A 27,402-nucleotide genomic window follows, 5' to 3' on the forward strand; every position below is an offset into this window, starting at 1 on the left:
TACCAAGGGGTAAAAGATCCACATTATATACATGAACGAAGGTTCTGTCAGGTAACTTGAAGGGATTTCTACAAGATGAAAGTGTGTTTAATAGGATTCCATTTTTAAAAACAACTAAGAACAAAACAAGCATTAAAAACTCATGCGTGGGGCTGGGCTCAGTGGCTCACGCCTGTAATCCCAGCACTTTGGGAGGCCAACGCAGGCTGATCATCTGAGGTCACGAGTTCAAGATCAGCCTGGCCAACATAGTGAAACCCCCGTCTCTACTAAAAATACAAAAATCAGCTGGGTGTGGTGGCGGGCGCCTGTAATCTCAGCTACTCAGGAGGCTGAGGCAGAAGAATGGCTTGAACCCAGGAGGCAGAGGTTGCAGTAAGCCGAGATCATGCCATTGCACTCCAGTCTGGCCAATGAATGAAACTCTGTCTCAAAACAAACAAAACAATCAACAAAAAAACTCATGTGTGTCATGGATCTGTGAGTGTATCCCTGTAGGATTATACAAATAAAGAAAGAGAGGACAATTCATATCAGGCTATTCACATGGGTCACCTTGGGGTGTTGGGGTGTGCCTGTGGTGAGTAGGGGTTGGGAGATAGGAGGAGACACTAAGTTTTGTGGTGTGACACTGGAATGAAATCTGCAGAGAAACCGTTAACCTTTGTCATTTGTATTATTAACAGCTACAAGAACAAGAGTAAAAAGTAGACATTCTGAGTTCCCATTTCATGATAAATTGTATTTTTTTCTTTCCCTGAAGCATTTTTCTTCTATCTGAGCTCATAGGAGCATTTGATTTTCATTTTAACAATTCAAAACTATTTACTGCTATTTCAGAACTTGCAAGTTTTGAATTTTATACTCTTTTCCTGGGTTTTTAGTTGGATTTAAACTTGTTGTGGCACTTAAAAAAAAAAAGATAGAACGGTGTGTGTTCTTGTTTCCTACACCTTTCTGAGTGGATTCAATTTTATGTTTATACTTTTAGCCACAGCAGAACATGTATCTAGAGCAAATTTTACAGCAACTCCAATATTCCATGCTAGTTTAGAATTAATTATCTTACAGGTCTGTTATCTAATCTGGTGGATCAGCGAAGGCTTCCTGGAGGAGGTGTGCAACACATAGTAGGCATACAGATATTTGCTAATGAGGACACTTCTAAACTGACCCTTAATGGGCAAGTAGGAGTTAGGCAGGCAAATAGAGTTGAGAGAACAGATGGGTTATTCCAGGCAGAGAAAATACTAGTCACAAATGGCATTTATAACAACTGGCATTTATTCAGAGAAAATACTAATAACCACAACTGGCATTTATTGAGACAACTGGCATTTATTGAAAGTTCACTATGTGCAAGGTAGCTTGCTAAATACTTTACATGCATTATTAACTCATCGGCTCCACACATCAATCCTATTATCTCCAAACTACAGCTGAAGAAACAGGTTTAAATTTAGTGGCCCCTTCAGGTGTCAAGGCCTCTAAGAACACGGTAAGAGGTGGAACTGGGATTCAAACCCCAGTCCGTGTATTTCCAAAGCCTGAGGTTTTAACCACTGCAGGGCACGGCCTACGCTAACAGCAGGTGTAAGAGCCTGTGTTAGGCATCCTTAATGTATTGGGTTACTTAACAACTCAGTCAGGCATGGCTACTCTACCTGTTTCTCATTTCACCAGCTGAAAGAATTTAGTAATATTTTCACACCTGGACATTTGTGTGCCTTGACCTCTAGATCTTTTAGAAAAGTGTTCAGTGAGGCAATTCCTGGCATTAACTTGTAGGTGTTCCCAGTACTAATACTATTTAATTCAGCACAGAATCTATGTATTCTACTCAGCTTTTAAAGATACCAAATTCTACATGGAAAACATTTCTCCCAAGGTAATTCAATAAGTAAAACTTGTTTTTCTTTAAAAGTGTATCATTTTTCCTGAAAATCTAAAAAATGTTAGTAGTAGTTTATCTTCACTAAAACTGTTCTTAACTATATATGGCTCATAAAACACTAAATGGCAAGATTTTCATTCTATCCAGAGTAAAGCTAAGGTAGTCAAAGCTCTTTGCTTCATTTTCATCTCTGTGTTGGACTGGGTTCATTTCTTTACCAAGAACTAGTAATAAATTAATTACTAGTAAATTTAGCTCTTTGGCTAAAGAAAAATGAGGAATTTACCTTAAAGATGCCATGGTATCTTGTATATCCTAAAGGAAGAAAGTGTATTTGGGTTTCAAAAGAGGATAGAAAAGGGACTGGAAAAAAAAAATAGAAACCTACATTATTCTGGAGCCATATGTCCTCTGTTGCTGCTTCTCTCTGTTCATCTGCTTCATTCTTTCCATTTTACATCAACATTTTCTCCCTCACCACACAAGGACCACTTATCAATTCTGGATGACTCCCAGGTCAACAACGTAAAGTTTAGTTAGACTCTGAGTTCCTTGGCTCAAATGATCTGAAAGCTGAATCTGATTGGCCACTGGCCCACTAATAAATTGCCTTCCCCTACTTCCAGCCCTGGTCTACATAATTGTGATTAAGGAGGTGTGGAACCATTTAGTATGTAACACATAGGCCCCTTTCCAGGGCCTTGGAGAGGATGGATTTCTAAGAACAGTCAATGAGGTTAGAGCTAGCTGCCATTAAAATAATCACCTGCAAAGAGTAGTAATAAGACTAGTCCCAGCTGCGAATGGTGGCAAGTACCTGTAGTCCCAGGTACTTGGGAGGCTTAGGAGGGAGGCTCACTTGAATCCGGGAGTTTGAGGTTGCAGTGAGTTATGATCATACTACTGCACTCCAGCCTGGGCCACAGAGTAAGACCCCCTTTCTAAAAAGAAAAAGAAAAAAAAAAAAGGTAGGACTGTCCACCAACAGGTGAAGAAAATATGTGGTGCAGCTACACAATGGAATACCATTTAGCCTTATAAAAGAAGGGAGTGGGACTCTTCCAGCTATATGGAAGGATTGCTTGAGCCCAGAAGTTGGAGTTCAGCCTGGGCAACATAGCCAGACCCTGTCTCAAAAAAAAAAAAAAAAAATCCTGTCATTTGTGATGACATAGGTGAACCTGGAGGACATTATGTTAAGCCAGGCATAGAATGGAAAATACCACATGATTCCACTTACATGGAATCTTAAAAAGCTGAATTCATGGTAAATTCAAGAGATCTGTTGTATGTCATAGAGACTATATATTGTATCCTTGAAAACTGCTGAGAAAAGAGATTTTAAGTGCTCTTACCACAAAAAATTAGTTTGTGAGGCAATGCATATGTTAATTGGATTGATTTAATCATTCTCTAATGTATACATTATTAATCAATTATTTAATAGACAGGGTCTTGCTCTGTCACCCTAGCTGGAGTGCAGTGGTTCGATCATAGCTCACTGTAACCTTGAACTCCTAGGCTCAAGTGACCCTCTTACCTCATCCACCCGAGTAACTGGGACTACAGGTGTGTGCCACTGCTGCACCTGGCTACATATTTTTAAACAGCATGCTGTACACCATAAATATATACAATTTTTGTCAATTTAAAAAAGTACCATTTTACATAAAATTAATCAAGGTTAGACTTTCCTGTTCAACTGGATATATACAAATGCAATGCAAAATTACTCGAAGATACCTCTGTGGTACCTTCCTGGATTCAAACATCCAAATCTATAAAATTCAAATATGGCTCTTTGGATATGTATTTTAGTCCCTAAATAGTGTTTTCTTTAAACTATATCTGATTTTAGAATGAAATTCCTCATGTACTTTAGTCACAGATTCATGACTTGAGAACAACTCTTAGTTTAAAAATGTGTTAACTCGAACAAGGTTCAAGAAAATTCACATGCCTACCCAGTGAGTACCTGAGTTGCAGCAGGTGATCCCTACATATTTGTTGACTGAATGTCAAGTTTTGCCAGCCTTTAAAGAATCACACCACACTGTTAGAAAAACTGACATGAAGGACCAAGTGTGATCGCTGACACCTGTAATCTCAGAACCTTAGGAGGCCAAGGGGGAGGATCACTTGAGTCCAGGAGTTCGATGCCAGCCTGGACAATACAGGGAGACCTCATCTCGAAAAAAAAAAAAAAGAAAGAAAAACGGACACAAGTGTTTTATCTCTTGTCCTATTTTATGTATTATGCACTTCCTTGATTTTCCTGCGTCCTACTATTCAAAACTGTAACTATTTTGTTCAACATTAGCACCATATCATTTTATAAAACTCAAATCAGCCAACTTCCCTGGAAAGGGGTTGATGGAGGTGAATAAAGAGAACAGTGGAAAGTTTGAGGCTGAAATTATATATATATATTTTTTTTTTTTTGGGTGGAGGGGAGACAGAGTTTTGCTCTGCTGCTCAGGCTGGCGTGCGGTGGCGTGATCTCAGCTCACTGCAACTTCTACCTCCTGGGTTCAAGCAATTCTCCTGCCTCAGCCTCCCGAGTAGCTGCAACTACAGGTGCCCACCACCACATTTGGCTAATTTTTTGTTTGTTTGTTTGTTGTTGTTGTTAGTAGAGACGGGGTTTCACCACGTTGCCCAGGCTGGTCTCCAACTCCTGAGCTCAGGCAATCCGCCTGCCTTGGCCTCCCAAAGTGCTAGGATTACAGGTGTGAGCCACTGCACTGGGCCTGAAAATAGATTTTTTTAGATTGCCTGTAGATTTTGGTCATGGCCTCAGCTCACTTGCCAGTATTAGCAATGGCTCATTTAATGGTTGGCTGGCTGGATTTCCTCTTCCTCTCAGCTTCTATCATCTTTCAAGTGAATTTCATAAGAGCTGATCCTACCAAATTGATTTCTAGCCTGGACTCCTGGTAACAGTCCAGGGGGTGCTAAGTGGAAGAACAACCAAGAACAACAGAATGGCATCTTTTTTTTCCCGCTATCCCCTACTCTGACAACTCACCTCAGGACAGAACACCTGTTCATCCATGGTTGTAATGTGGTATCATCTGATACCGTAGTGACAGAGTCCAATGTGTCAGTTTAGGTTAAAAACTGTCTTTAGTAGCTTTCATTTCTATTTTTTCACTTGTCTGGCTCTCTTTATTTTCCATTTTTTTTTATATGCTTGCATCTTAATCTCTATGTTGTTTATTTTTAATATTTTCTCCTGACATTCTTGAAGTGTGGTAATTATTCTTTTAGCAATCAATGAGCTATTTGGGAAGTGATTGGTTAAGCTGTGCCCCTCAAAGTATAGCCCTCAAACCTGAGGACTTGAAATATATTAGCAAAGAACCTCGGTTCTAGTCACAAGCTATATTTAGTGAATTAGATACACTCCACAAAATTCTGCCAAATTTTAGTGTCCATCAGTTTTTTAAACATTTCTAATTAGCAAAACACACAAACAGGCCTACGTCGTTTGCAAATTTAGACAAATCCTGACTAATACCTGTGGACCTCCCCTGACCTCTGTCCCCATCCCCACTCAGCATGGGTGACCTCTTTGTAGTCAGCTCTTGTGTAAGTGCTTTTTATACTGTCAGATTATCCTTCTTGCCACAGCTGTTAATAAATCTGAACACAAGATCTTAAATATTTGTTTTCATCTACTTAATATTGTGTCACTCTCAAAATGGTACCAATTCCCTTATTATAGATACTCTCAATGGAGTATTTATCATCTTTAAAGAAACAAGTCACTGAGCATCTCATAAACACCAAGAGCCTTGGGGTGTGCCTTCAGGGCAGCAGACAGATATATCCCTTCAACACGTGTATTCACTTAAATTCATTTTTTATCACTGCCCAAGCTGAATCACCATGCTTCTTGTTACATGGGTGCCCCAGTAAACAGCAGTAACTGTGAGAACCAGCAAACCAGTGGGGTGCATTTCCTGTTTTACTGGAATTCCAATTTATTTGATGGATACTTAACTGTTGGGGACAGTGGAGGTGTGGCCTTGCCTGAAGGCTGGTGAGTAGACTAAGTCTCTTATGAGGACAGAACTGATATTTTATGGCTCTTTGAATGTATTTTGCATTGCTCATTTTCCTTTGGAGCCTTCTTTTAGAAGTCTCCCCATCTCATGAAACTCTTCAACTCACAAAGACTCCATCTTAAAAATAAGGGCACTAGGCTGGTGGCTCATGATTGTAATCCCAGCACTTTGGGAGGCTGAGGCAGGCAGATCACTTGAGCCCAAGAGTTTGAGACCAGCCTGGGCAACAATGGAAAACCCTGTCTCTATAAAAAACACAAAAATTAGCTGGTGTGATGGCCTCTGCCTGTAGTCCCAGCTACTTGATTGGCTGAGGTGGGAGGACTGCTTGAGCCTGGGAGGTCGAGGTTACAGTGAGCTGTGATCACCACTGCACTCCAGCCTGGGCAAGAGTGAGACCCTGTCTCAAAAAGAAAAAAAAAAAAAAAAAAAAAGGCCATGGTTCATTCTTTCAAAAGCTAAGTGGAGCCCACATTGGCACAGGTGCCAGCTACAGTGTGGAATCAGAAGCATCATCTGATGTTACAACTTCTGGCCTCTTGCTCTTTTTCTTCTTTCTCCTTTGCCTACTCTTCTATTTCTCCATATTACCTTTTTGGTTGCCAATGCCTTAGATTTGCTCATGAGCATTTGTAGTTTGGTAGTTAGCACAGAAAACCAAAGGACTAAGTGTCTCCAAGTTTGAGTTGTAATTCTCCAGTTAAATTTCTTTCTTTGAGATTTATTACAGTAATAGGTTACTAAGACATTATAATTTTCACTTAGGGTATGACTTATTTTATTCTAATACTGAGTTGAAAAATTATCATGGCCTCATATTTATTTATATATCTACATCTGTGTATTTCAAAGGCTCACAACTCTTATACTGTACAAATTGAGCTTTAGAGCAAAATTTATTCAAGATAATATTTATCATGTGTCTTCATGTACCAGGAATGAGAATACAGTGGTGAACAGACAGAAAAGTCTCTAGTTTCCTGTAGTGGGCATTCTAGGAGCAGAATGGCTTCATAATTCATTTACTCTGTAAGTCAGAGAAAAATGATGGTACAAACTGGAAGGGATTGTGTGTAAAATTTGTGACAGTAAGAAAAAGAAAAGAAACTAGAAGGGAATACACATTTGCCATGTTCTATAATATGCCACAGACATTGAATTGAAAGGAAAAAATAACTTTGTAACAAAATATTTCATGTCAGTTACTTCCATTTAGGAAATACATGTTCATTATTTTCTTCAAACTAGGAATTACTTTATCCCTCTTTTCTTTGAAGTTATCTTAAATCTGTTATTATTCAGGGTCTCTATCCAACTTCTTATCAAATTACCCTATTTGTAGCTTCCAAACGTTAACATCTCTCTGCTGAAATGGGACCTATAAAAAGCCTTAGGGGCATAAACTGTGTGTGAGGCAGAAATGGTATTTAAGCCCTTAATGAAGTTACGAGCTTTCAAACTGTTGCACTTTGGGTTTACAGGATTCTTCCTCCATGTCCCTTTTTTTGGGGTGCGGGAGGATTTGGGAGAGTGGGGAATACTCTCAGTACATATTTATTACATTTATTATCTTCTCTTTAAAAATGCAATTTTCACGAACTGGCGATTTATGAACACTTCACATTACTTGAAGGCATCTTACACTTCCCCCCCACCAACTCACAAGGCAGTTTCTACTGGTCGAATTCTCAAGGCAGAAAAGCTACGTATGTCTCTCGTTTCTTCACCAATTGTTCTCTAGAAAAGGGAAAGTGAAGAAGAGAACGAGAAAAGAAAACAGGGGAGAAAAGAGCATAGAGAAGGAGAGAGGAAAAGTGGGGAGAGAAAGGAAGAAAGGGAGCGAGAAAACGCAGGAGCCCTGGATTGCCGATGAGCAGACCCGGCGCAGCCACAGCGCGGAGCCGCGGCGCCCACTGGTCCTTGGAGCTGCCAATCGGCGTGTAATCCTGTAGGAATTTCTCCCGGGTTTATCTGGGAGTCACACTGCCGCCTCCTCTCCCCAATAGCCCAGGGGAGCCCGGAGAAGCAGGCTCGGGAGGGAGGGAGGGAGGGAGGGACGGAGTCGGAGGAAAAGAAGAGGAGGAGAAGGAGGAGGACCCGGGGAGGAAGGCGCGGCGCGGGAGGAGGAGGGGCGCAGCCGCGGAGCCAGTGGACCCGCTCGGACGCGCTGCTCTCCAGATACTCCCGGAGCTCCAGCCGCGCGGATCGCGCGCCCCCGCCGCTCTGCCCCCAAACTTCTGCCGCAGCTCTCTTTCAAGCCAGCGAATTTATTCCTTAAAACCAGAAATTGAACCTCGGCACAGGAAAGGAGTCCGCGGAGGAGCAAAACCACAGCAGAGCAAGAAGAGCTTCAGAGAGCAGCCTTGCGGAGCACCAACTCCGTGTCGGGAGTGCGGAAACCAACAAGTGAGAGGGCGCCGCGTTCCCGGGGCGCAGCTGCGGGCGGCGGGAGCAGGCGCAGGAGGAGGAAGCGAGCGCCCCCGAGCCCCGAGCCCGAGTCCTTGAGCCCGAGCCGCAGTCGCTGCGGCTACTCTGCTGCCGATTCCTGTGCGCGGGCTGCGCCGAGCGCTGGGCAGGAGGCTTCGTTTCGCCCTGGTTGCAAGCGGCGGCTGCGAGCAGCGGGTCCCTGGGGAATATGCGGCGCGCGTGGATCCTGCTCACCTTGGGCTTGGTGGCCTGCGTGTCGGCGGAGTCGGTGAGTGGGCCAGGCGGGGGACGCGCGCGCCGTTTAGGGTGTTCGAACCTACAAGAGGAGCCTGCGGGGAATAGGGGAGCGCCACCTGGGGAACCCCTAGCCCCCACGGTACACCGGAGATCCGCTGGGACAAATGCGCTCGTCCGGTCACCCTTTCTCCCTCTTCCCTTCCGCAGAAAAGCGCTGCTCGCTGGCGTTGCCCGGCGGTCCGCGGGAATGGGGGCACGAGAATTGCAGTTTGTTCTAACCGCAGAGGCCCCTGAAGTCACTCCCAACTTCTTCGCCCTCGGCTGGTCTTGCTGCGTGGTCCGGGAAGGACGGAGGGGAAAGGGTGGCAGGAGGGGGGAGCCTGGGTCGGGCCCGCGAGGGAACCAACGGCTCTGCTTCGCGCGCTCGTCGAGACCAGGGGTGCCTTGGAAACTTTGGGGTCTCTTCCTCCGTACACCATCCCCCCACGCCAGCTTTCTTGCTTGACTGCGTGCAAGTTCTGGGGAGATGGGGGCCAGATTTAAGGGCCCCGCGAGTGTCCAGAGATAAAAGTTTGCAAAAGTTCTTTTGTTTGATGCTCCCTGCGGCTAGGGCAAGGTAACCCACACTACGTGGAATCGCAGTCCGCGGTCCCGCATGGGGACACTGGAGGATGTACGGAACGCGTCCGAAAATGCTGGGACGCCGGCCACTGGATTCCCAGTCCTGCAGCGACCCCCTCCTCGTTGAGGGGCGGAGGTTAGACCGCGGGGCGTCAGGGGCAGGAGGACATTTTCATAGGAGTTGCACGGGAGTGCGGCAAGCAGGGCGAGGCGGGGTACGTGTGACACGGCTCTTGGTTTTGGGTCGCCTGGCCGCTTGGGGACAGAGGCTTCCATGCCGCCACGCTAGCCCTTTCTGGCCCTAGCGGGGCGCTTCTGGGGCCGGGAGGAGTCTCGTCTCCGGCGGGGCGCCTGCGGGCACCCAGCTTCCCTCCCCCGCTCTGGCAGTGGGAACTTGATTTCTCCTTTTGGTCGTGCTTCGGGGGCTGGAGCTTGTTTTCCCACGTCGCCCAATGAGCGCCCTCTAAAGGGAACTGCCTCCTTGGCCTCCTCTAGTCCTCGGCTGCCTCTACCTGGGCGCCAGGAGCTGCTCTGTCGGGCCAGGTGGAAGCTTGAGCACCCCAGATTTCGTCTGCAGCCTCAGTGCTCTCTGGGGTCTCAGGAGTGCCGCTGTTTCTGGCCCTTTTGGTTCCCCACGTCCTCTCCCCTTTGCCATTTAATAACGTGTCAATTTCTAATTAACTAAATTGTGTCTTCAAAGGCAATTTATATCATCTTAAGGTCTTTTAGATGATTTTACAAGTTTGAGTCTCCCCCCTCCCCTTTTTTTGTGCTGAGGCTAATTTAGGACTGGGAAACCTCTTTGGCATGGAGCGGCAGATGGACATTTTTAATCAGTGTGGGAGCCTCTGTGTGTGCTAGCAGATCCCCATACATTCTTTGTGGTTGGAGAGCATGTAGAATTGGAAACTGCACAGACTACATGAGTATTTTGGGTGCTCAGGTTGTAAAATAGAACTCCGAGCCTTCTCAGTGTTTCCCTTTGGCAGATGATGGTTTAATCCATTGATATTAGGTATCTTCCAACCGGTTATGATGAACTTTGGCTCTTTGTACACCAAAAGGCAGCAGTTCTCTTGTTTATTTCAGATAAACGTTGTTGCTCATCTTGTTGCAGAACAGGGCAAAGGGACTTCATCTAATAAATTTCAAGAGCCTGCCTGAAAAAATGCACATGGTTAAAGAGGACCTTTTTTTGCTGAGTTCTTATTCAGGGATTTGCTAGGAAATCTTACTGTTTTGGGATTCTGGAGAAAGAATGTTTCTGTGTTCTGCCACTCTGGGTTTTTGCATAAATCTAGCAGTGCTCCTTAAGAAGTTTTTTGGCCGAACTATATACCGGTTCTCCCCGGTGACAGCTTTCCCCTGAACTGTGTGTGTTTGGGGTTCTAATATTTCTCAGTTTGAACCAGAACTGGATGCTTTCCGAGTGAACTGCATTGTGATAGACACTGTTTTCAGTAATTGGAAAATCATCCAAAAAGGGTGATTAGATATTTATAAAATGTCAACTTGGATACTAGCAGAGAATCTTTGTTAGGCAGTGAGTCAGTCTTTCGAAATAGAAGCCGTTTCAAGGCCCAGAATGGCTGACAGTCCGTTTAAATTACTTTTCGGTCTCTGTTTGTTTCATGTATAGCAACAAAAATATAAATGAAGTCAAAAGACTGAATTTAAAAAAATTTAGCTGTTACAGAATATTATTTCCAGAACTTTGCATTTTATTTTGAAAACTGCAACTGTTTCCTGGGATTTAGAAGTAGTGATTTGGGTTTAAAGCCTCCCTTTAAAAGGAAGAAAGGAAAACTGCCTACAGTTAGTGAATTATTGAGTTTTATACTTAGCTCTGGGGGAAAAAAGAGGTTCTCAGGAACTAAGGCTCAAAACTACCTATGAAAAGGAACTGGTAGCTGTTCCTTTATGGATCCTGGAGACAGCTGGGAAATCCTGTTCCTAGTGATCCATTCATACTTTCCACTGGCAGGTTAGGACTTTCACTGCGGAACACCAGGCAAGGGGAAAGTCTGACTGAGTGTGGCAGTAGTGATATGCTGCTGGTTTTCTGTCCATTTTTTACATGACTGTTTATCTTTAGAAATAATATATTGCAGACTGCTATAAACACATAATTTGAACTGGAAATATGTTTAAGAAAAGGAAGTGTTTTGAACTAGAGGAATTTTATAAACATTCTTAGATGTCTGTAAATTAAAAGAAACTGTCAAGTCATTTGGACTCATGCATTATCTCCTGGTGTATTATGAAAGGCAGGCTCTGGAAAGTTTACATTAGAAGGGTAACTAAAATCGAAATCATGTAACTGTTTGCAGTTCTATAGAAAATATAGTTTGGCTGTTTTATAAGTGAAACAAATTGCTTTTGCTAGGAAATTTTATAAAAACAAGGGCTCTTTCTTAGTTGGGTATTAGCAGAAGGAGGATGTCATTTAAGAAGGAAAGATCTTAAAAGATGAGGCTTGTAGAAAACGGATGTCTGAGAAGCAATTTGAGCATGCCCTTCAGCTCCTGCCTCTAGGACCTGATATGTCTAGTTTTGATGGTAACCACCCTTCGAGGGGTAGCCTACCAGAGACTGTGTAATATGATCACTTAAATGGCGCCTTGGATAGTCATTAGTTTGGAAAGGATTTCAAAAGGTGAACTAGTTTGTTCCCTGGGTGGAACTAGTTTTCAAGTCTCCAAAAGCCCCTGGAGACCTGACTGGCTAGCTAGAGGTGGCTTGGAGTCTCCACTGGTTGGCAAGGCCCCTGAAGCTGACCCAGTCACACAGAGCCCCACCAGCACTGTCATTAAGGTTTAGAGCGAGTCCAGTCAAGCCACTGTGCTGTTGGCATACCTGCTGGTGGGGCTCCAGTTGTGCTGTGAGGAATGCCATCTGAGTTTAGATTCTCACTAGATTGCCCTTCTTCCATTGCCAAAAATCAAACTAGAAGATTTTGCCCATCCTTTTCTTCTTCCCAAGGCCCAAGGGTGCATTGCAGAATCTCAAAACCACTGAATTCTTTTCATGGACTAGAGGCCAAAATAAAGTCTTAGAGAAAAGCCAGAAGTAATGAAGAAGAATCTTTGCTAAAACCAATCTACTCTTATTTAACATTTTTAGTCAACTGTGCCAGTACTATCATTTTCACCCTAGTCATTTGGATTTAAATCTTGAAGAAACCCTGGACTCATTCATCTTTGTTGGTTTCCTTGTCCAGTCTGCCTGTAAGTCCAGCTGTGCATTCATTCTGCAAATATTTATTTAGTTCCTACTAGGAGCTTGAGGTAAAGCAGTGAGCAAACCAGGCAGATATCCGCCTGCCTTCTTGGAGCTTGCATTCTAGTGATCTTTCCGTTCATTTTTTCATGCCTTCAGTGGCCAGCATGAAACTTCCGCAGGAGTGCCAACCAACCCCAGAATGCCCCGGCCCATGGGAACCTGCACTTAAATATGCAGCGTCAACAGTTGTTTACCCAGCTCCTGACCTGAGCTCAGCATTGCAAGGGGTCAGGGGTTTGGAAATTTGGTCTCTTCCCACAGCACTAATCTTTTTTTTTTTTTTTTTTCCTCTTGCGGTGGAGTCCCGCTCTGTTGCCCAGGCTGGAGTGCAATGGCATGATCTTGGCTCACTGCAACCGTCACCTCCCAGGTTCAAGCAGTTCTCCTGTCTCAGCCTCCCAAGTAGCACTACAGGCACGTGCCACCACACCTGGCTAATTTTTGTATTTTTAGTAGAGTTGGGATTTCAGCTGGTCAGGCTGGTCTCCAACTCCTGACCTCAGCTGATCCACCCGCCTCGGCCACCCAAAGTGCTGGGATTATAGGCATGAGCCACCCTGCCTGGCCATTGGTCTCTTCCTGCAGCACTAATTTTGATGAGGGAGAAAATTTCTTTTAAATGAAGAGCTTTCCCTTCTTTTTTTCTTCCTTGGGGGCTTGCCAGCTTGTGCTTCTATGTCAATAGCCTTGTAGTTGCCATTCCTGGCCCAGACACTTGCATGCAGTTTGGTTTGTCCTCCATCACTTTGATCATATTGCCCATGGTCTAGACACCGCTGTCTGTCTTTGTTATCATGGCATATAGTCTGTATGCCTCTGCTGGATTTATAAGCGGCTCCATAATAGTCTTCCTTTCTAGTTACCCCCTTGATCGCTTTCCATCATGTCTCCCAGCCCTGGCCCATTGGTGTCACTATCATGAACACTCCCTGGGCATTGCTACCTTTTCAGTGTTTCTCCTTTTAAATGCTACTGATTCAATCCAAGCTCCAAATACCTTTTCATGGCTGATCCAGCCCTGTTGTTTTTAATCCTTGTATAAGTAGCAAGGCATACTGATGATCAGAATCATTGGAAGTACGTGAAAACGCAGATTTCAGGCGTTCTCTCAGACTTACACAATCAGAAGCCTGAATGGGGGTGGGAGTCTGGGGGAATCTGTATTTTTTTGAAGCAACTGAGATGATTCTAATGAATCAGACTAATTTGGAAATTGCTGGTCTAGATGACAGCATCACCCCTTAATTATGTGCTATTCTGTGTTACTACTAGGGTTTTCAGCAGTAGCTGGACTTAGTGTACAAAGGGCTTGGGCTTGGGAGGTGGACAAGTCTGGGTTCAGATGCTGGTACCTTGCCACTTAATGTGTCAGAACTTGGACAGTATATTAAAGCTCTGAGTCACTTAAAAAAGTGTGTGTGTGTGTGTAAATTGGACCTAAGAATGCCTTTATAACATGACTGTTGTGAAGATGAAATGAAGGGTGCATATGAATGGTGCTTGAGGCACAGAAGATAGGAAAATTTTTTTTCTTCCTGTCTTGGCCTCTTTTTTTTTTGTTGTTGGCAATGAAATGAGGGAGCCATGTCAGATGTTCTTACCTCTCTGACATTCTAAAGAGGTGAATTTTCTCTCCCATCAAGATTAGTGCTATGGGAAGAAACCATGTTTCCAAACCTCCTACCCCTGTGCGGTGCTGAGCTCAGGTCAGGAGCTGGGTAAACACCTGTTGATGCTACACGTTGAAGTGCAGGTACCCGTGGGCCAGGGCATCTTGGGGTTGGTTGGCACTCCTGCAGAAGTTTCATGCTGGCCACTGAAGGCATTATGGTTCAGGCGTCAACGGAATACACCAGCCCCCAGTGGACCTGGGCTGGTTGTCCTGTTTTGATGCCTCTGCACTCAGTGTCATCAACATTGCAGGGTTGGTGTCAAGAATAAAGAAGGCATTGATGTAACGTCCTGACACATCAGCTGTGCACAATCACACCTCCTCCTCTTTCCTGTGGCTGTGCTGAGATTCCAGCACATGCGAAGGAGAGAGTTAAAATTTAGTCTGTATCATGTGTTGGTATGCTGTTGGTCATCTAGAATGGGGTGGCAGGGGTAGTGAGTATATTTTGGGGATCTGGGGGCAGAAAAAAGGAGTATTTTTATTTTTTAAGAGTGGAAATGTAGCCTGGCGAGGTGTCTCATGCCTGTAATCCCAGCACTTTGGGAGGCTGAGGCGGGCTGATCACCTGAGGTCAGGAGTTCGAGACCAGCCTGGCCAACATGGTGAAACCCCATCTCTACTAAAAATATAAAAATTAGCCGGGCATGGTGGTGGGCACCTGTAATCCCAGCTACTTGGGAGGCTGAGGCAGGAGAATTGCTTGAACACAGGAGACGGAGGATGCAGTGAGCACTCCAGCCTGGGTGACAGAGTGAGACTCCATCTCAAAAAAAAAAAAAAAAAGAGTGGAAATGCATGAAATTTCTTCTTTTAGCCACTTGGGCTTTAGGTCTTACTATTAAAAATCTCGATTGCATTGTGATAAGTCTGTTTCTAGGGCAGCATTAGCTTTAGCAACAGGGATAGAGGGAGGGGTGAATGCCTCTGAATAGGAGGACACTGTTGAAATAGAATTGTGAATGTCTGTTTTTCTCAAGTATCTCAAAGAATTGGTAGGAGTGGGAAAAGGGAGAAGCCTTGAAATCTTTGGAGATTTTCCATTTGCATTTCATATCAGCAGAGTGAAGCCAACGAGTATGCTGCTTGTGGTGTGATAGCCAATGCATAGTCTCAGAAAAATGGAAAAATGTTATTAAAGACGTTTTCATGGTTTTTTTCTGTACCATTCAATCTATTTTGTGAAAAATGTCACAAAGACTCAGTAAATATGCCCTCTACAAAGCATTTTGGTGTTTTTTTTTATGATTACACAGGTATATTAAATACAAGTCGCCGTAATATTTAAGGAGTATGTGCAATTAATATAATTTAGTCTTATGGTAAGAATGACACATGGGACAAGATACACAATTGTTAAAGGAAAATTTTTTTTTAAGGGAAAAGTTAAATATGTATTTTTTTTTTGAGACAGAGTCTCACTCTGTCACCCAGGCTGGAGTGCAGTGGCATAAATGAGGCTCACTGCAACCTCCTCCCACCGTTCAAGTGATTCTCCTGTCTCAGCCTCCTGAGCAGCTGGGATTACAGCACACACCACCACGCCTGGCTATTTTTTTTTTTTTTTTTTGCATTTTTAGTAGAGACAGGGTTTCACCATGTTGGCCAGGCTGGTCTCAAACTCCTGACCTGAACTGATCTGCCTGCCTCAGCCTCCCAAAGTGCTGGGATTGCAGACGTGAGCCACTGCACCCAGCCGAGTTAAGTATGTATTTATGTGTGATTTGTTGTTAAATATAATACAGTAGACTAAGTATACAACGTTTTAAGTCAAGGCAAAAGCAGGTTTTGTACACATGTAATTAACTGTCTTAATCCCTATGGGACCTCAGTTTTCCCATCTCTAAAATGATGGAGTTGAATTAGAAGAATTATCTGTCTTTAGTATTTACTTTTTCTGCGTTTTAGGGTGTGGTAGGAGAAATGTTAAGATTAACTTAATAAGTAATTATTAATCCCCTGTCAAATACTTCTAATTTTATTATTGAAACATGGAATTGATTCACCTTACAGAAAGGCAAGTAATTTCTAATAGCTCATGGTAACCTGTTACCTTGAACTGAGTATTCATTGTTTATTAGGAGTATATACATTGTCCTGAGTATTCTTGATCTAATGTCTATTTGTATTCGTCTGTTCTCCCTCTGCTAGTAAAGACATATCTGAGACTAGGTATTTATAAAGGAAAGATGTTTAATGGACTCACAGTTCCACATGGCTGGGGAGACCTTACAATCATGGTGGAAGGCAAAGGAGAAGCAAAGGCATGTCTTACATGGTGGCAGTCAAGAGAGCGTGTGCAGGGGAACTCCCCTTTATAAAACCACCAGATCTTGTGAGACTTAACTACCACAAGAAAAGTATAGGGGAAACCATGTTTCAGTTATCTCCACCTGGCCCCACCCTTGAAACATGGGCATTATTACCGTTCAAGGTGAGATTTGGGTGGGCACACAGCCAAACCATATCACTAGTATTTTTTTTTTTATATATGTTTTCTGATACAGGCCAGTGTAACATAAAGAACAGCCGAGTGGTAAAAATAACTTTCATTCTAGATAGAAGACAACATGACGATATACTGGGGGGCTTTTTAAACCATAAGTCTCATAAAGTGTTTTAGGCTCCTTATATGGTTTCTGGCCTGGATCTCTATTTCCAGAGTGGGACTTTTAACTGGTGCCTTCCGTTTGGTCCCTCTCTAGAGCACTTGAGCCTGGTCTGAGTACTGTGCAGACCACAAGCAAGAATCTAAATGAGCAGATTATGGTAGTGTTGCCTAGGTTTGGATACACTCACTATGTAACCTTGGGCAAGTTTCTTAACCTTTCTGGGCTCAGTTTTCTCATCTGTAAAATTGGATATCCTAAAATAAGTTCTTAGGATTATGTGAGACACAATAGGTAGGGACTTTTTAGCATAAGGGGAATGTCCTTGCTTTGTGTCACATGCTAGTTATAATTCTTAGCTTTCTGCTTCTCTGAAGAATAAGGGCTTGGCACACACATTACTTGGGTTCATCTGATAAGCTCTAATCCAGAGGGTTGCTCAGCATATGTATGGTAGAGCCTACTTTTTCGTAACTGGGGCTTTCTTCTTGTCTTGGGGTAGACTAGTTCTATGCTGAGATATTGGGAATATGTTTGTAGTCAGCTTTTCTCTAAAAGTGGATGATGTGAGAAAATACGCCATTTATTATTTCTGGCTGATGAAAGGTTCCTTACCGGGACAGGACAAATCCGTGTTAAGATGTGGAAAACTCATCTTTTCCAGTAATTTTACCTCCGCAAATCTGTCCGAAGGAAATCATTACCAGGTAAATAGTGTTTAATGTGTTTGTTAACGCCTTACTTATAATAGTTAAAAAAAAAAAAGGAAACAACCTGAGTGTACAATAATAGAGTAATTGTTATATAAGATTCTAATTTAGACACTGAATATCATGTGGCCATTAAAGATTTATTTGAAGGGTATTTATAACTTAGAAACTATAGTACACAAAAAGTTGGATATAAAACTATGTACAGTGAGACCTTGGTTATATTTTAAAAGGTGTGTGTGTATGTATAAAGATAATGTATGTAGATAAATCCATACATGTCAGAACTGTGTAGATACATATACACAAACACACACAGCATGAATACAAGTAAAACTAGGAAAATCAGAATAAGATTGGTAGATCATATCAATATCAATATCCTTGTTGTGGTGTTTACTGTAGTTTTATAAATGTTACCATTGGGGGAAACTAGGAAGGGGCACAAGAGAGCTTTCTATTATTTCTTACACTGTTTGCGTCTACAGTTATCTCAACAAAAATTTCAATTAAAAAATGGCACCAGAGCTAGATTGTTGTTCAAGTAAGTTCTACTGATCCTTCAGAGAAAGATACGTTATAAAGCTCAGAGAATGATAGAAGGCTGTTCCTTCTCATTTTAGGAGGTTATCATCACTCTATGTCAAAACCAGATAAGAAAAGCAGAAAAAACAAACCTATAGCCAATGTCATTTATATTAGATGTCAAAATTTTAAATAGAGTATTATCAAATTGAATACAGCAGTTTATTAAAAGAATAATGATGAGCTCAAGTGGGATTTTTCCAAGGACAGTTTCAACATCAGAAAAGCAATGCAGGTATTAACAGTTTAAGGGAGATAACAATTTGATCATCTCAACAGACGCAGAAAAAGCATCTGATGAAAGTACGTGTGAAAGTATTAATATAAAGGTCTCCAAATTCTGGTTAACTGAAGGCATATTATATTTGGCTAGTACATCTGTGCTTAGGACTCAATTCACTTGACATGTTTAGGAACCAAAAGGCCTGTGTTTACAAAGTCGTTAGGCAACAGTCTCTAGTTGCATGAGTGACAGGTGTGTGACAACCCAGTAAAGGATGGGCCGTGACATATATAGATTCTAATTCATATGGAGTTGTTCTAGCATTGGCCAGGTTCACTGTGTACTCTCCCAAATTAAGACAATGCAGGAGATGGTTTTGAATGTTTTAGAATCAGATAAATCGGGGTTCAGTTTCTGGTATTTCCACTTAAAAGCCATGTGGCCTTAAAAGCCATGAGAAGTCTCTTGTCATCTCCAAGCTTGTTTCTTCAGTGTGAAACTGGGATTAGAATATTTTGCTTTTTGTTTATTTTGAAGATTAGCCTCAATAGTGACTAAAATCTTCTAACACAAAGCCTGACCCATAGTAGGTGATTTAAACCTGTTGGTTTCTCTTTTCTTCCATCTTTTAAGTTTTGTGATTCTGCGTTACATGTTTATGTATGAATATATATGCATGTGTTTTGTGTTTCTCACTTGCATCCTGACTTGACAATATGGGACATATATTTTCACAAATTTAGAACTGGTTTATTTTTAATCAGGCAAGTTATGATGCTTAATTATATTTTGTGTTTCCTCCATCACCCGTATTTCCTGAATAATACTTAGCTAAAACTTGCATACAAGTTGGAAATTTAGTTAAGACGGGAAAATCTTTGGTAGTACTTGTGATTATAATTAAAATACTTAAAGAAGGTCAGCATCGGAACCCTAATTATTATTATTATTTTTTTTTTTCGAGACAATGTCTCGCTCTCTTGCCCAGGCTGGAGTGCAGTGGTGTGATCTCAGCTCACTGCAGCCTCTGGCTCCCAGGTTCAAGCGATTCTCCTGCCTCAGCCTCCTGAGTAGCTGGGACTACAGAGGCGCGCACCACCGTGCCCGGCTAATTTTTGTGTTTTTAGTAGAGACAGGGTTTCACTATGTTGGCCAGGATGGTCTCCATCTCCTGACCTCATGATCAGGCTGCCTTGGCCTCCCAAAGTGCTGGGATTACAGGCATGAACCACTGCACCCAGCCTAGAACCCTAATTTTTAAACACTGTTTTATATGAATTTACTATTGAATTAAAATCTTAACTTTATTTATATCCCACTTCTGAACTCGCTTAATTAGCGGTGGTGTTTTGATTTGATTATTAGATTTGAGTAGATTTTGTGATTATGCTGATTAGTTATTAAGTTTTGTACTTGATAAATCAGTTTAGCAATGGACACACATTACTGTAAGCCAATGAAGAACAAAAGTCTTTGTTGGTCCTGCAAGTTAAAAAGAAATTATGACATGGTACCCACCTTGTAGCAACTAGTATCTACCTTATGATTATCTAGAGAATTGAAAATGAGTTGGGCCAATACTTAACATATATGTTATATGTAAAATATGCATCAGTTTTCATTGAATCTGGTTGGGCATTTGTACAATCAAAATTGCCAAAAAACCACAATGCAGAATAAGAAGAGCCCCTTGTAGAAGATAAGTCACTGGTCTCCTGGAAAAGCAAAACCTTCCTAAAACCTTCCTTAGAGTGGCACAGTATGTTGGAGAAAAATGAGAATTCTGTTGATGACTTGGAAACACTTGATTTTTGTATGTTTCTCTTTTTCCCAATCTTCTCTTCAAAGAAAGACTTCCAAATGGTAAAATGTGCGAAAGGTAGAGAGAGTAAGAAATTGTTTAGAACCTGAATGATCTGTTGATATTTCTATCAGGGGAGAAAGTAACCTTATGTTTCAACCAGTCTGATTCTCCATATTCTATAAACTTTGGGCTCTTCAAAGTGAGAGCTGGGTCTTTGTATATATTATATGTAATCAGGTAAAAAATACATATTTACAATATATACTTATATATTATCCACATCATATTATTATATACTTTACATATATTATATGTATCCGGTGAAAGCTTATAAGAGACGGAGTCTCACTCCGTTGCCCAGGCCGCAGTGCAGTGGTGTGATTATGGTTCACTGCAGGCTCGATCTCCTGGGCTCAAGGCATTTTACTGCCTCAGCCTCCTGAGTAGCTAGGACTACAGGCACTAGTTCTGGCTAAGTTTTTGTTGTTGTTGTTCACGTGGGGTCTCACTATGTGGCCCAGGCTGTGGACCTTATATTAGGTCTAGCTATAGCTGGCCGGGCGCGGTGCCTCACACCTGTAATCCCAGCACTTTGGGAGGTCGAGGCGGGCAGATCATGAGGTCAGGAGATCAAGACCATCTGGCTAATATGGTGAAATTCTGTCTCTAATAAAAATACAAAAAATTAGCCGGGTGTGGTGGTGGGTGCCTGTAGTCCCAGCTACTTGGGAGGCTGAGGTGGAAATATGGCGTGAACCCAGGAGGCAGAGATTGCGGTGAGCCGAGATCACGCCACCACATTCCAGCCTGGGCAACAAAGTGAGACTCCGTCTCAAAAAAAAAGATCGAATAGCCTTAGCTAAGTAATCCAAGAAGTGTAGAAGTGTTGGGATAATTCTTACTGTATTCTTTTGGATTTTGCTTTTTTAGTTTTTGTAACAATGGATTTTAGAGCTGGAATGGACTTTTAAAAAGAAACACATCCAGAGAGGTTAAGTGATTTATCCAAGATTACATAGCTAATTAGCGGCAGAGTTGTAAATTTAGCCTAGGCTGTTTTATTAGTAGTATATTTTCTTATAAAACATTCCTTTTCTGGCTGCTTCTACTCCCTCATTCCCCACATTAATGATTAGCACCTAATGCACTTATTTCTGGCACATGTTCAATAAATAAATGAAATACCACAGAACATATATTTTATGTTATATATTCAGCATCAATGTGGTTAGTGGGTTTTGTGCAGAATCCTTTGATGTTTAGATACTTTTTCAATCTCCATCTAAACTGTGCTCCAACTAATTCCTTTACCTGCTGGTGAAACTTCGGGCTAATTATAGGAGAAGAGTTGAGAGCACTGAGATTTGGAAGACCCAGAGACTGAAATAGAGTTGATTTGTAAGTCTTAGGAAGATTGTGGAGACTTATAGATAGAAAAGGAGATAAAAGCTTCCTGGAGATGAGAATCAGGACCAGAAGCAAAATTAAATGAATTAATACTGCATTTTCTGGGGGAAAAAGGCTGCTATTGCAGTTAAGAGAAAAAGAGCATTCCTTGGATTTTTATACTAAAATTATGTCAGTGCCTTCCAGGAGAGAGTATGATACACCTACAGCCCAGATAGAAGTGCTTTTTTACCTATTTCTTTTTGCCAGTCTTAGATGTAGGCTCCTCTTTTCTCCCAAGAGTTTCCTCTTGAATATTGGCCAGGTGCAGTGGCTCATGCTTGTAATCCCAGCACTTTGGGAGGTCAAGATGGGTGGATCACGAGGTCAGGAGTTCAAGACCAGCCTGGCCAACATGGTGAAACCCTGTCTCTACTAAAAATACAAAAATAGTCTAGGTGCGGTGGCTCATACCTGTAATCCCAGCACTTTGGGAGGCTGAGGTGGACAGATCACAAGGTCAGGAGATCGAGACCATCTTGGCTAACATGGTGAAACCCTGTCTCTACTAAAAATACAAAAAAATAGCCGGGTGTGGTGGTGGGCGCCTGTGGTCCCAGCTAGTTGGGAGGCTGAGGCAGGAGAATGGTATGAACCCGGGAGGTGGAGCTTGCAGTGAGCCGAGATCGTGCCACTGCACTCCAGCCTGGGAGACAGAGTGAGACTCCATATCAAAAAAAAAAAAAAAAAAAAGTAGCCAGGTGTGGTGGTGGGTGCCTGTAATCCCAGCTCCTTGGGAGGCTGAGGCAGGAGAATTGCTTGAACACAGAAGGTGGAGCTTGCAGTGAGCCGAGATTGAGCCACTGCACTCCAGTCTAGGTGACAGAACAAGACTCCATCTCAAAAAAAAGAATATGAGTTTTATAAATTTTATTATAACACGAATGTCTTTGAGTCAAGCTTTTTCAGAAAAATAAGTCTGTGAGATATTTTTAAGAAAAGAATTTTATTAAAAGGCAGTAACATTAAAAATTACTACAGCCTTCTGCTATAGATAGGCATTTTCCATTCATTGTCTATAACTGTCTCTCAACTGCTAGGTGGTATTACTTGCCAGGGCTGCATTTTATGTGGCCCAGCACAAGTTAGAGCCTCAGTTTTTCTAGCTTTAAATAGTCTTGCTATGATACTATAATCGTTCAAGAGAGCAGCGAAAGTGTCTAAATGTATCACCACTCTTTAATGTAGTCTAATGGGTGCAACCCTGAATCGTGAAGTGTCTTAAGGATTGCAGCCTCAAATCATGAAGTATCTAACGAATGGTTGCAGCCCCCAATCATGAAGCGTCAGACTCTTCCTTTTCATTAGTTGGCCTAATCTTCGAGGTCACTGATATTCTGATTTCTTTTTTTTTTGTTGTTTTTTTGTTTTTTTGTTTTTTTGTTTTTGAGACGGAGTCTCGCTCTGTCGCCCAGGCAGGAGTGCAGTGGCCGGATCTCAGCTCACTGCAAGCTCCGCCTCCCGGGTTTATGCCATTCTCCTACCTCAGCCTCCGGAGTAGCTGGGACTACAGACGCCCGCCACCTCGCCCGGCTAGTTTTTTGTATTTTTTTTTTAGTAGAGACGGGGTTTCACGGTGTTAGCCAGGATGGTCTCGATCTCCTGACCTCGTGATCCACCCGTCTCGGCCTCCCAAAGTGCTGGGATTACAGGCTTGAGCCACCGCGCCTGGCCAATATTCTGATTTCTTTACCAACTTTTAGCATATTGCTTTAATGGCTTCTCTCTGCCAATTTCAGTCTGGTAATGGGAGAACTAAGAGGTAGAATTAATGGAACCTCTCTAAATCTCAGCTCTGCCAATTTCTGGACTTGGGCAGGTGATTTAATGTCTCTATGCTGCGATTTTCCCGTCTGTAAAAAGGAGGAGTCATAGTAGCCACCTCGTAGAGGTGTTGTGAGGGCTAATGCCTTAATTAATGGGTGTCCAGCACTAATAAGAGTGCGCAGTATAGAGCCTGTGCTAGACTCTCAGTGTTGGCGATGAGCGAAATGGACAGCTCATGAGATGTGCTGATCAAAGAAGACGGTATCCGTAGTCTTTCGAGGTTTTGAACATGAGGCAGAGAAGAATGATGGTGCCACTGACTAGATCAGAAGGACAGACTGATTTTTTTCCTCTTCTTTTTGTGGCTTTTGTGTTTTGGTGAAAGGAGGAGGCATTTTGGTTTCTCTAGGTTTTCCATCTGGGTAGTGGAGGGCATGTTCTCCATCACGGGTTCTCAACCCTTGCTGCCAATTACATAAACTTGGGGAGCTTTTAAAAACTATTCATGCCTTGGCCCCACTCCAGACAAATCCGAATCTATGTGGTGGGGCTCCAGCTCCCTGTTAAAGCTAATTCTCACTTCCAGAAGGCTTGAGAACCCTGCTCTAGAGGACTTCTTAGTCTCCAGTTTAGAGGGCAGTCTAGCAGTTAAGATTTTGTATTCTTAACGTATGCTTTCTACTGCTGTGATTAAGCCCCATGGAATAAGGTGGCTTTCCAGGACTCATCTGCTGCCTGTCAGTCTAAGCAGTGTGGAACTGGGAAATCCTTGCTCCCTTCCAGCTTCTTCTTTTTCTCCAACGTCTTTTCTGCTGGATCATACTTTTTTCTTTCGAAAGTTATTTTGGTGGATTTGGAAACATTTGAGAAGTCTTTAGACAGAAGACTATATAGCTACAAAGTAAGTTTATCTGAGGATGTCTTTTTTAAAAAAAATGCAAACATTGCCTTTCCTGAAGGAGAACTTTTCCTAGTGGAACAAAGGACACTTGTCCTCTTGGTCTGGTTGCAGAGAAGCATGTTTGGCCAGCTTACTAGATTTGCCTGAGTTCATACTTTGAACAGAAAAATTGTCTGTTTTACTGATTGGAAATACATTCTCTGACTTGACTGAATATACTGATCATGTATAGGTCCTACATAGGTGTCTTAAGAATGGCCTTCTTACCATACCTGCACTTAAGTTCTGCAATTTGGACCTGGTTCAAGTCGCATCAATTCCATGGAGCTGTATTGTTTGCGGCTGAAGTTGGAAGAGAGAGTGCTTTAGGCTTTCTTGTGAACAAGACATCTGAGTTGTCTTTAGTTCATGCTTAAGCACAAAAGCAGCAGCCCATCATCTAATCTATTCATAGTTTACCTTGTTCGGGTATCTAATTTGGGAGCATGCTTGCCCTCACTCACTTCCAAAACACACAGTTTTCCATCCATTGAATAAAAGGGTCTATCTTTAATTGACTCAGGGAACAAAACCTTGTTGAAGAATTCTGGATTTCTCAAAGCTTTTAAAAATTGCTCTGCAGGATAACATTACAATGCTGACCCTTTAGAAACTGCCACTCAACATGTATCTGTCCGACAATGAAGTTGGAAGAGGGATTATTCTGAGAAGCCTATTAAAATGAACCATTTACTATGGTTCATAGGCTTTTAAACCCAGTAAGTCTGTAATATCTAGAGTAAAATTCAACATCAGTTTATTATTTTGGGGATGATAGGGTTAAATGTGTCTTTACAAAGTATTAAGCATGCACAGAGGAATTGCAAATGTGAATTCTCTCCATTCTCCCCGTTAGGAGTGTATGCCTGATAGATAAATGTTCCAGAGCATTCATGTAATACAATTAGTAGATATACGTGCCTTTTCTCAGTGGAAATTGAGGTCTGTTACAAGGAGTAACAGATTAGGCCAGTGGTTCTCGAAGTAGGGACTGATGAGCAGCAACTACAGCTCCTCCGATCTTGTTAGGAATGGAGATTCTGGGCCTCTCCGCAGACCAAGCAATCAAACTTTGCAGGTAGGGCCCAGCAGTCTTGAGCTTTAAAAAGCCCTTCAGGGGATTCTTTTGCACGCTAACGTTTGAGAACCTCTGAGCTACAGTTCTCATCCTTGACAGCACAGACACTATTGAGAGTCTCAGGTTTTGGGGCACGGGTGTCAGTATTTTTGTTTCTTAAGCTGCCTTGGTGATTCCAGTGTTCAGTCAGGATTAGAGGCTGCCTCTCTAGGACCTTGTTACCCAAAATGGGGGTCCCAGACCAGCAGCGTGGGCATCACCTGGGAGCTCTCTAGAAATCCAGGCTATCAAACCCCACCTGAGACTTACTGAATCATATTTGAAGTTTAACAAGATTCCCAGTGACTCATAAGCACATTAAAGTTTGTGAAACCCTGATTTATAGAAATAGTGAGTTTCCTTTGTAGAAGCCAGCCCTTAAAACACCCTTAATTTAAAAGTTTTGTGAGGAGGTAGAACAGCTGTTTTGGCTTCTGCCTGGCAGTGACTCAGGGAAGCAATCGCTGGGGGCGAGGGAAAGCAATGAAAGCGCCAAAGGACCCAGGACCATTTCATCAAGTGAGTTCTGGTGCAAGTAATGCAAATCCCAACTCAGATTGGTTTAAGCAGTGGAAACTTTTTGGCTCAGATAATGGAAAAGTTCAGGAGTGGTTCTGTTTTCAGGTCTGGCTGCATCAAGAGGCTTATGGGTTTTTTTTTTTTTTTAATCAGCCTCAGGTCTTATATAACTCAGCTCAACCCTCCTTTGTTAGATTCACTTTTAGGTTTTATAGAATTAGAGTAACAGCTAAGCTGTTGTTAAAAAGAGATTCCTAAACATAGTGGCTTAAAGTAGATTTATTTCTGTTTGACACAACAGTCCCAACATAGGTCTGGTGGCATAACTCTGCTGTGCTCACACGCAGTTCTTACTTGCTGGTCCAAGGTGGCCAGTCCATCCATACTATTTCCTAGCCAGGAGAGAGAGTGAAGGGGGAGAACATACCTATTCCTTTTAATGCCGCAGCCTGGAGGGGTAACACATCACTTACACTTGTATCCCACTGTTTGTAGCATAGTCACATGGTCACACAAGGTGCTATGCAGGCTGGGAAATGTAGTCTTTACATGGGTGGCCACGTGCCCAACTAAAATCTGGGGATGTTATTTTACTAAAAAGGGAAGACTTTAGGTATTGATAACAACCAGGAGCGACTTCTCCTCTGGTGGTGGCAAGATGGAGTCTGGCAACTTCAGGTTAACAGCCCGTCCTCTTAGCAATTGCAGTATAAAGCGCTACTCTTTCCTATTCTTCCAGTAAGAATCCCAGAATAGCTTCCTAGTTCCTTAATTTCTGGGAACTACACATGAAGAAGTGTCCCCAGAATCCCTTGGACTGTGATAGAAAAGGATTGTTTCCCCAAAGAGAACTGTTTAATAGCAAGCATAGAACAGAGAGACCTTTACCTCACTCCTTTGTGAATTGGCATTTGGACCCAGATGAGAAAGGAAAGTGGAGAACATGGTGGTGCTCAAGCCAGGTGTGGGGCATTGGGGGCTATTTACTGTCCAGTTAGTCAAGTATGGAATATTTGAAGATTATTAGCACGTGACATAAATGGTATTTAGGAATAAATGTGTTTGCTGAGTTTAATAAACATAGGAGACTGTAACAATGTACTTTTGATCTTCTGATCTCTTATTTTAGTCGTTGGTAAATAAGAGTAAAAGAAAAGATAAACTTTGGTAAATGCTTTTGAAAATGTTTTAAATTAAATGATTTAAGCTTTAATTGCTAAAGATTATGTAAATAGAAGCCTTTAGTGCATCAAACAACGATGAGTGTAAAAGAGATGATGAATTGAACTTGTGTTTACCTTCTCCTTCTCAACATTTTGTTTTCTTAGTGTTTTTTAATGCTTTATACTTAGTACGTTTTTTATACTTTATACATTATACAAAGGATTTGAGGTAATTTCCAAGACTGAGGCCTTTCTCACAAGCTTTAGAAGAAAATTCTAAAAGCATACTACATCCTGCTTTTAAAAAAAGGTTTGA

General features: G+C 42.3%; 1 protein-coding gene across 1 annotated transcript in view; it reads left to right on the forward strand.

Annotated features, from left to right (window-relative positions):
- Window positions 1-7,918: 7,918 nt before the first annotated feature.
- SDC2 (syndecan 2) overlaps window positions 7,919-27,402 on the forward strand; it is a 121,913-nt gene continuing 102,429 nt past the window's right edge. Inside the window, exon 1 of the mRNA XM_033202360.1 lies at window positions 7,919-8,659. Within this exon, the coding sequence (XP_033058251.1) occupies window positions 8,600-8,659 (60 nt within the window). The 5' untranslated portion in view covers window positions 7,919-8,599. The remainder of the gene's footprint in view (window positions 8,660-27,402) is intronic.

The sequence above is a fragment of the Trachypithecus francoisi genome, unplaced genomic scaffold, assembly GCF_009764315.1.
Source record: "Trachypithecus francoisi isolate TF-2019V2 unplaced genomic scaffold, Tfra_2.0 Lachesis_group7, whole genome shotgun sequence".
Lineage (NCBI taxonomy): Eukaryota > Metazoa > Chordata > Mammalia > Primates > Cercopithecidae > Trachypithecus > Trachypithecus francoisi.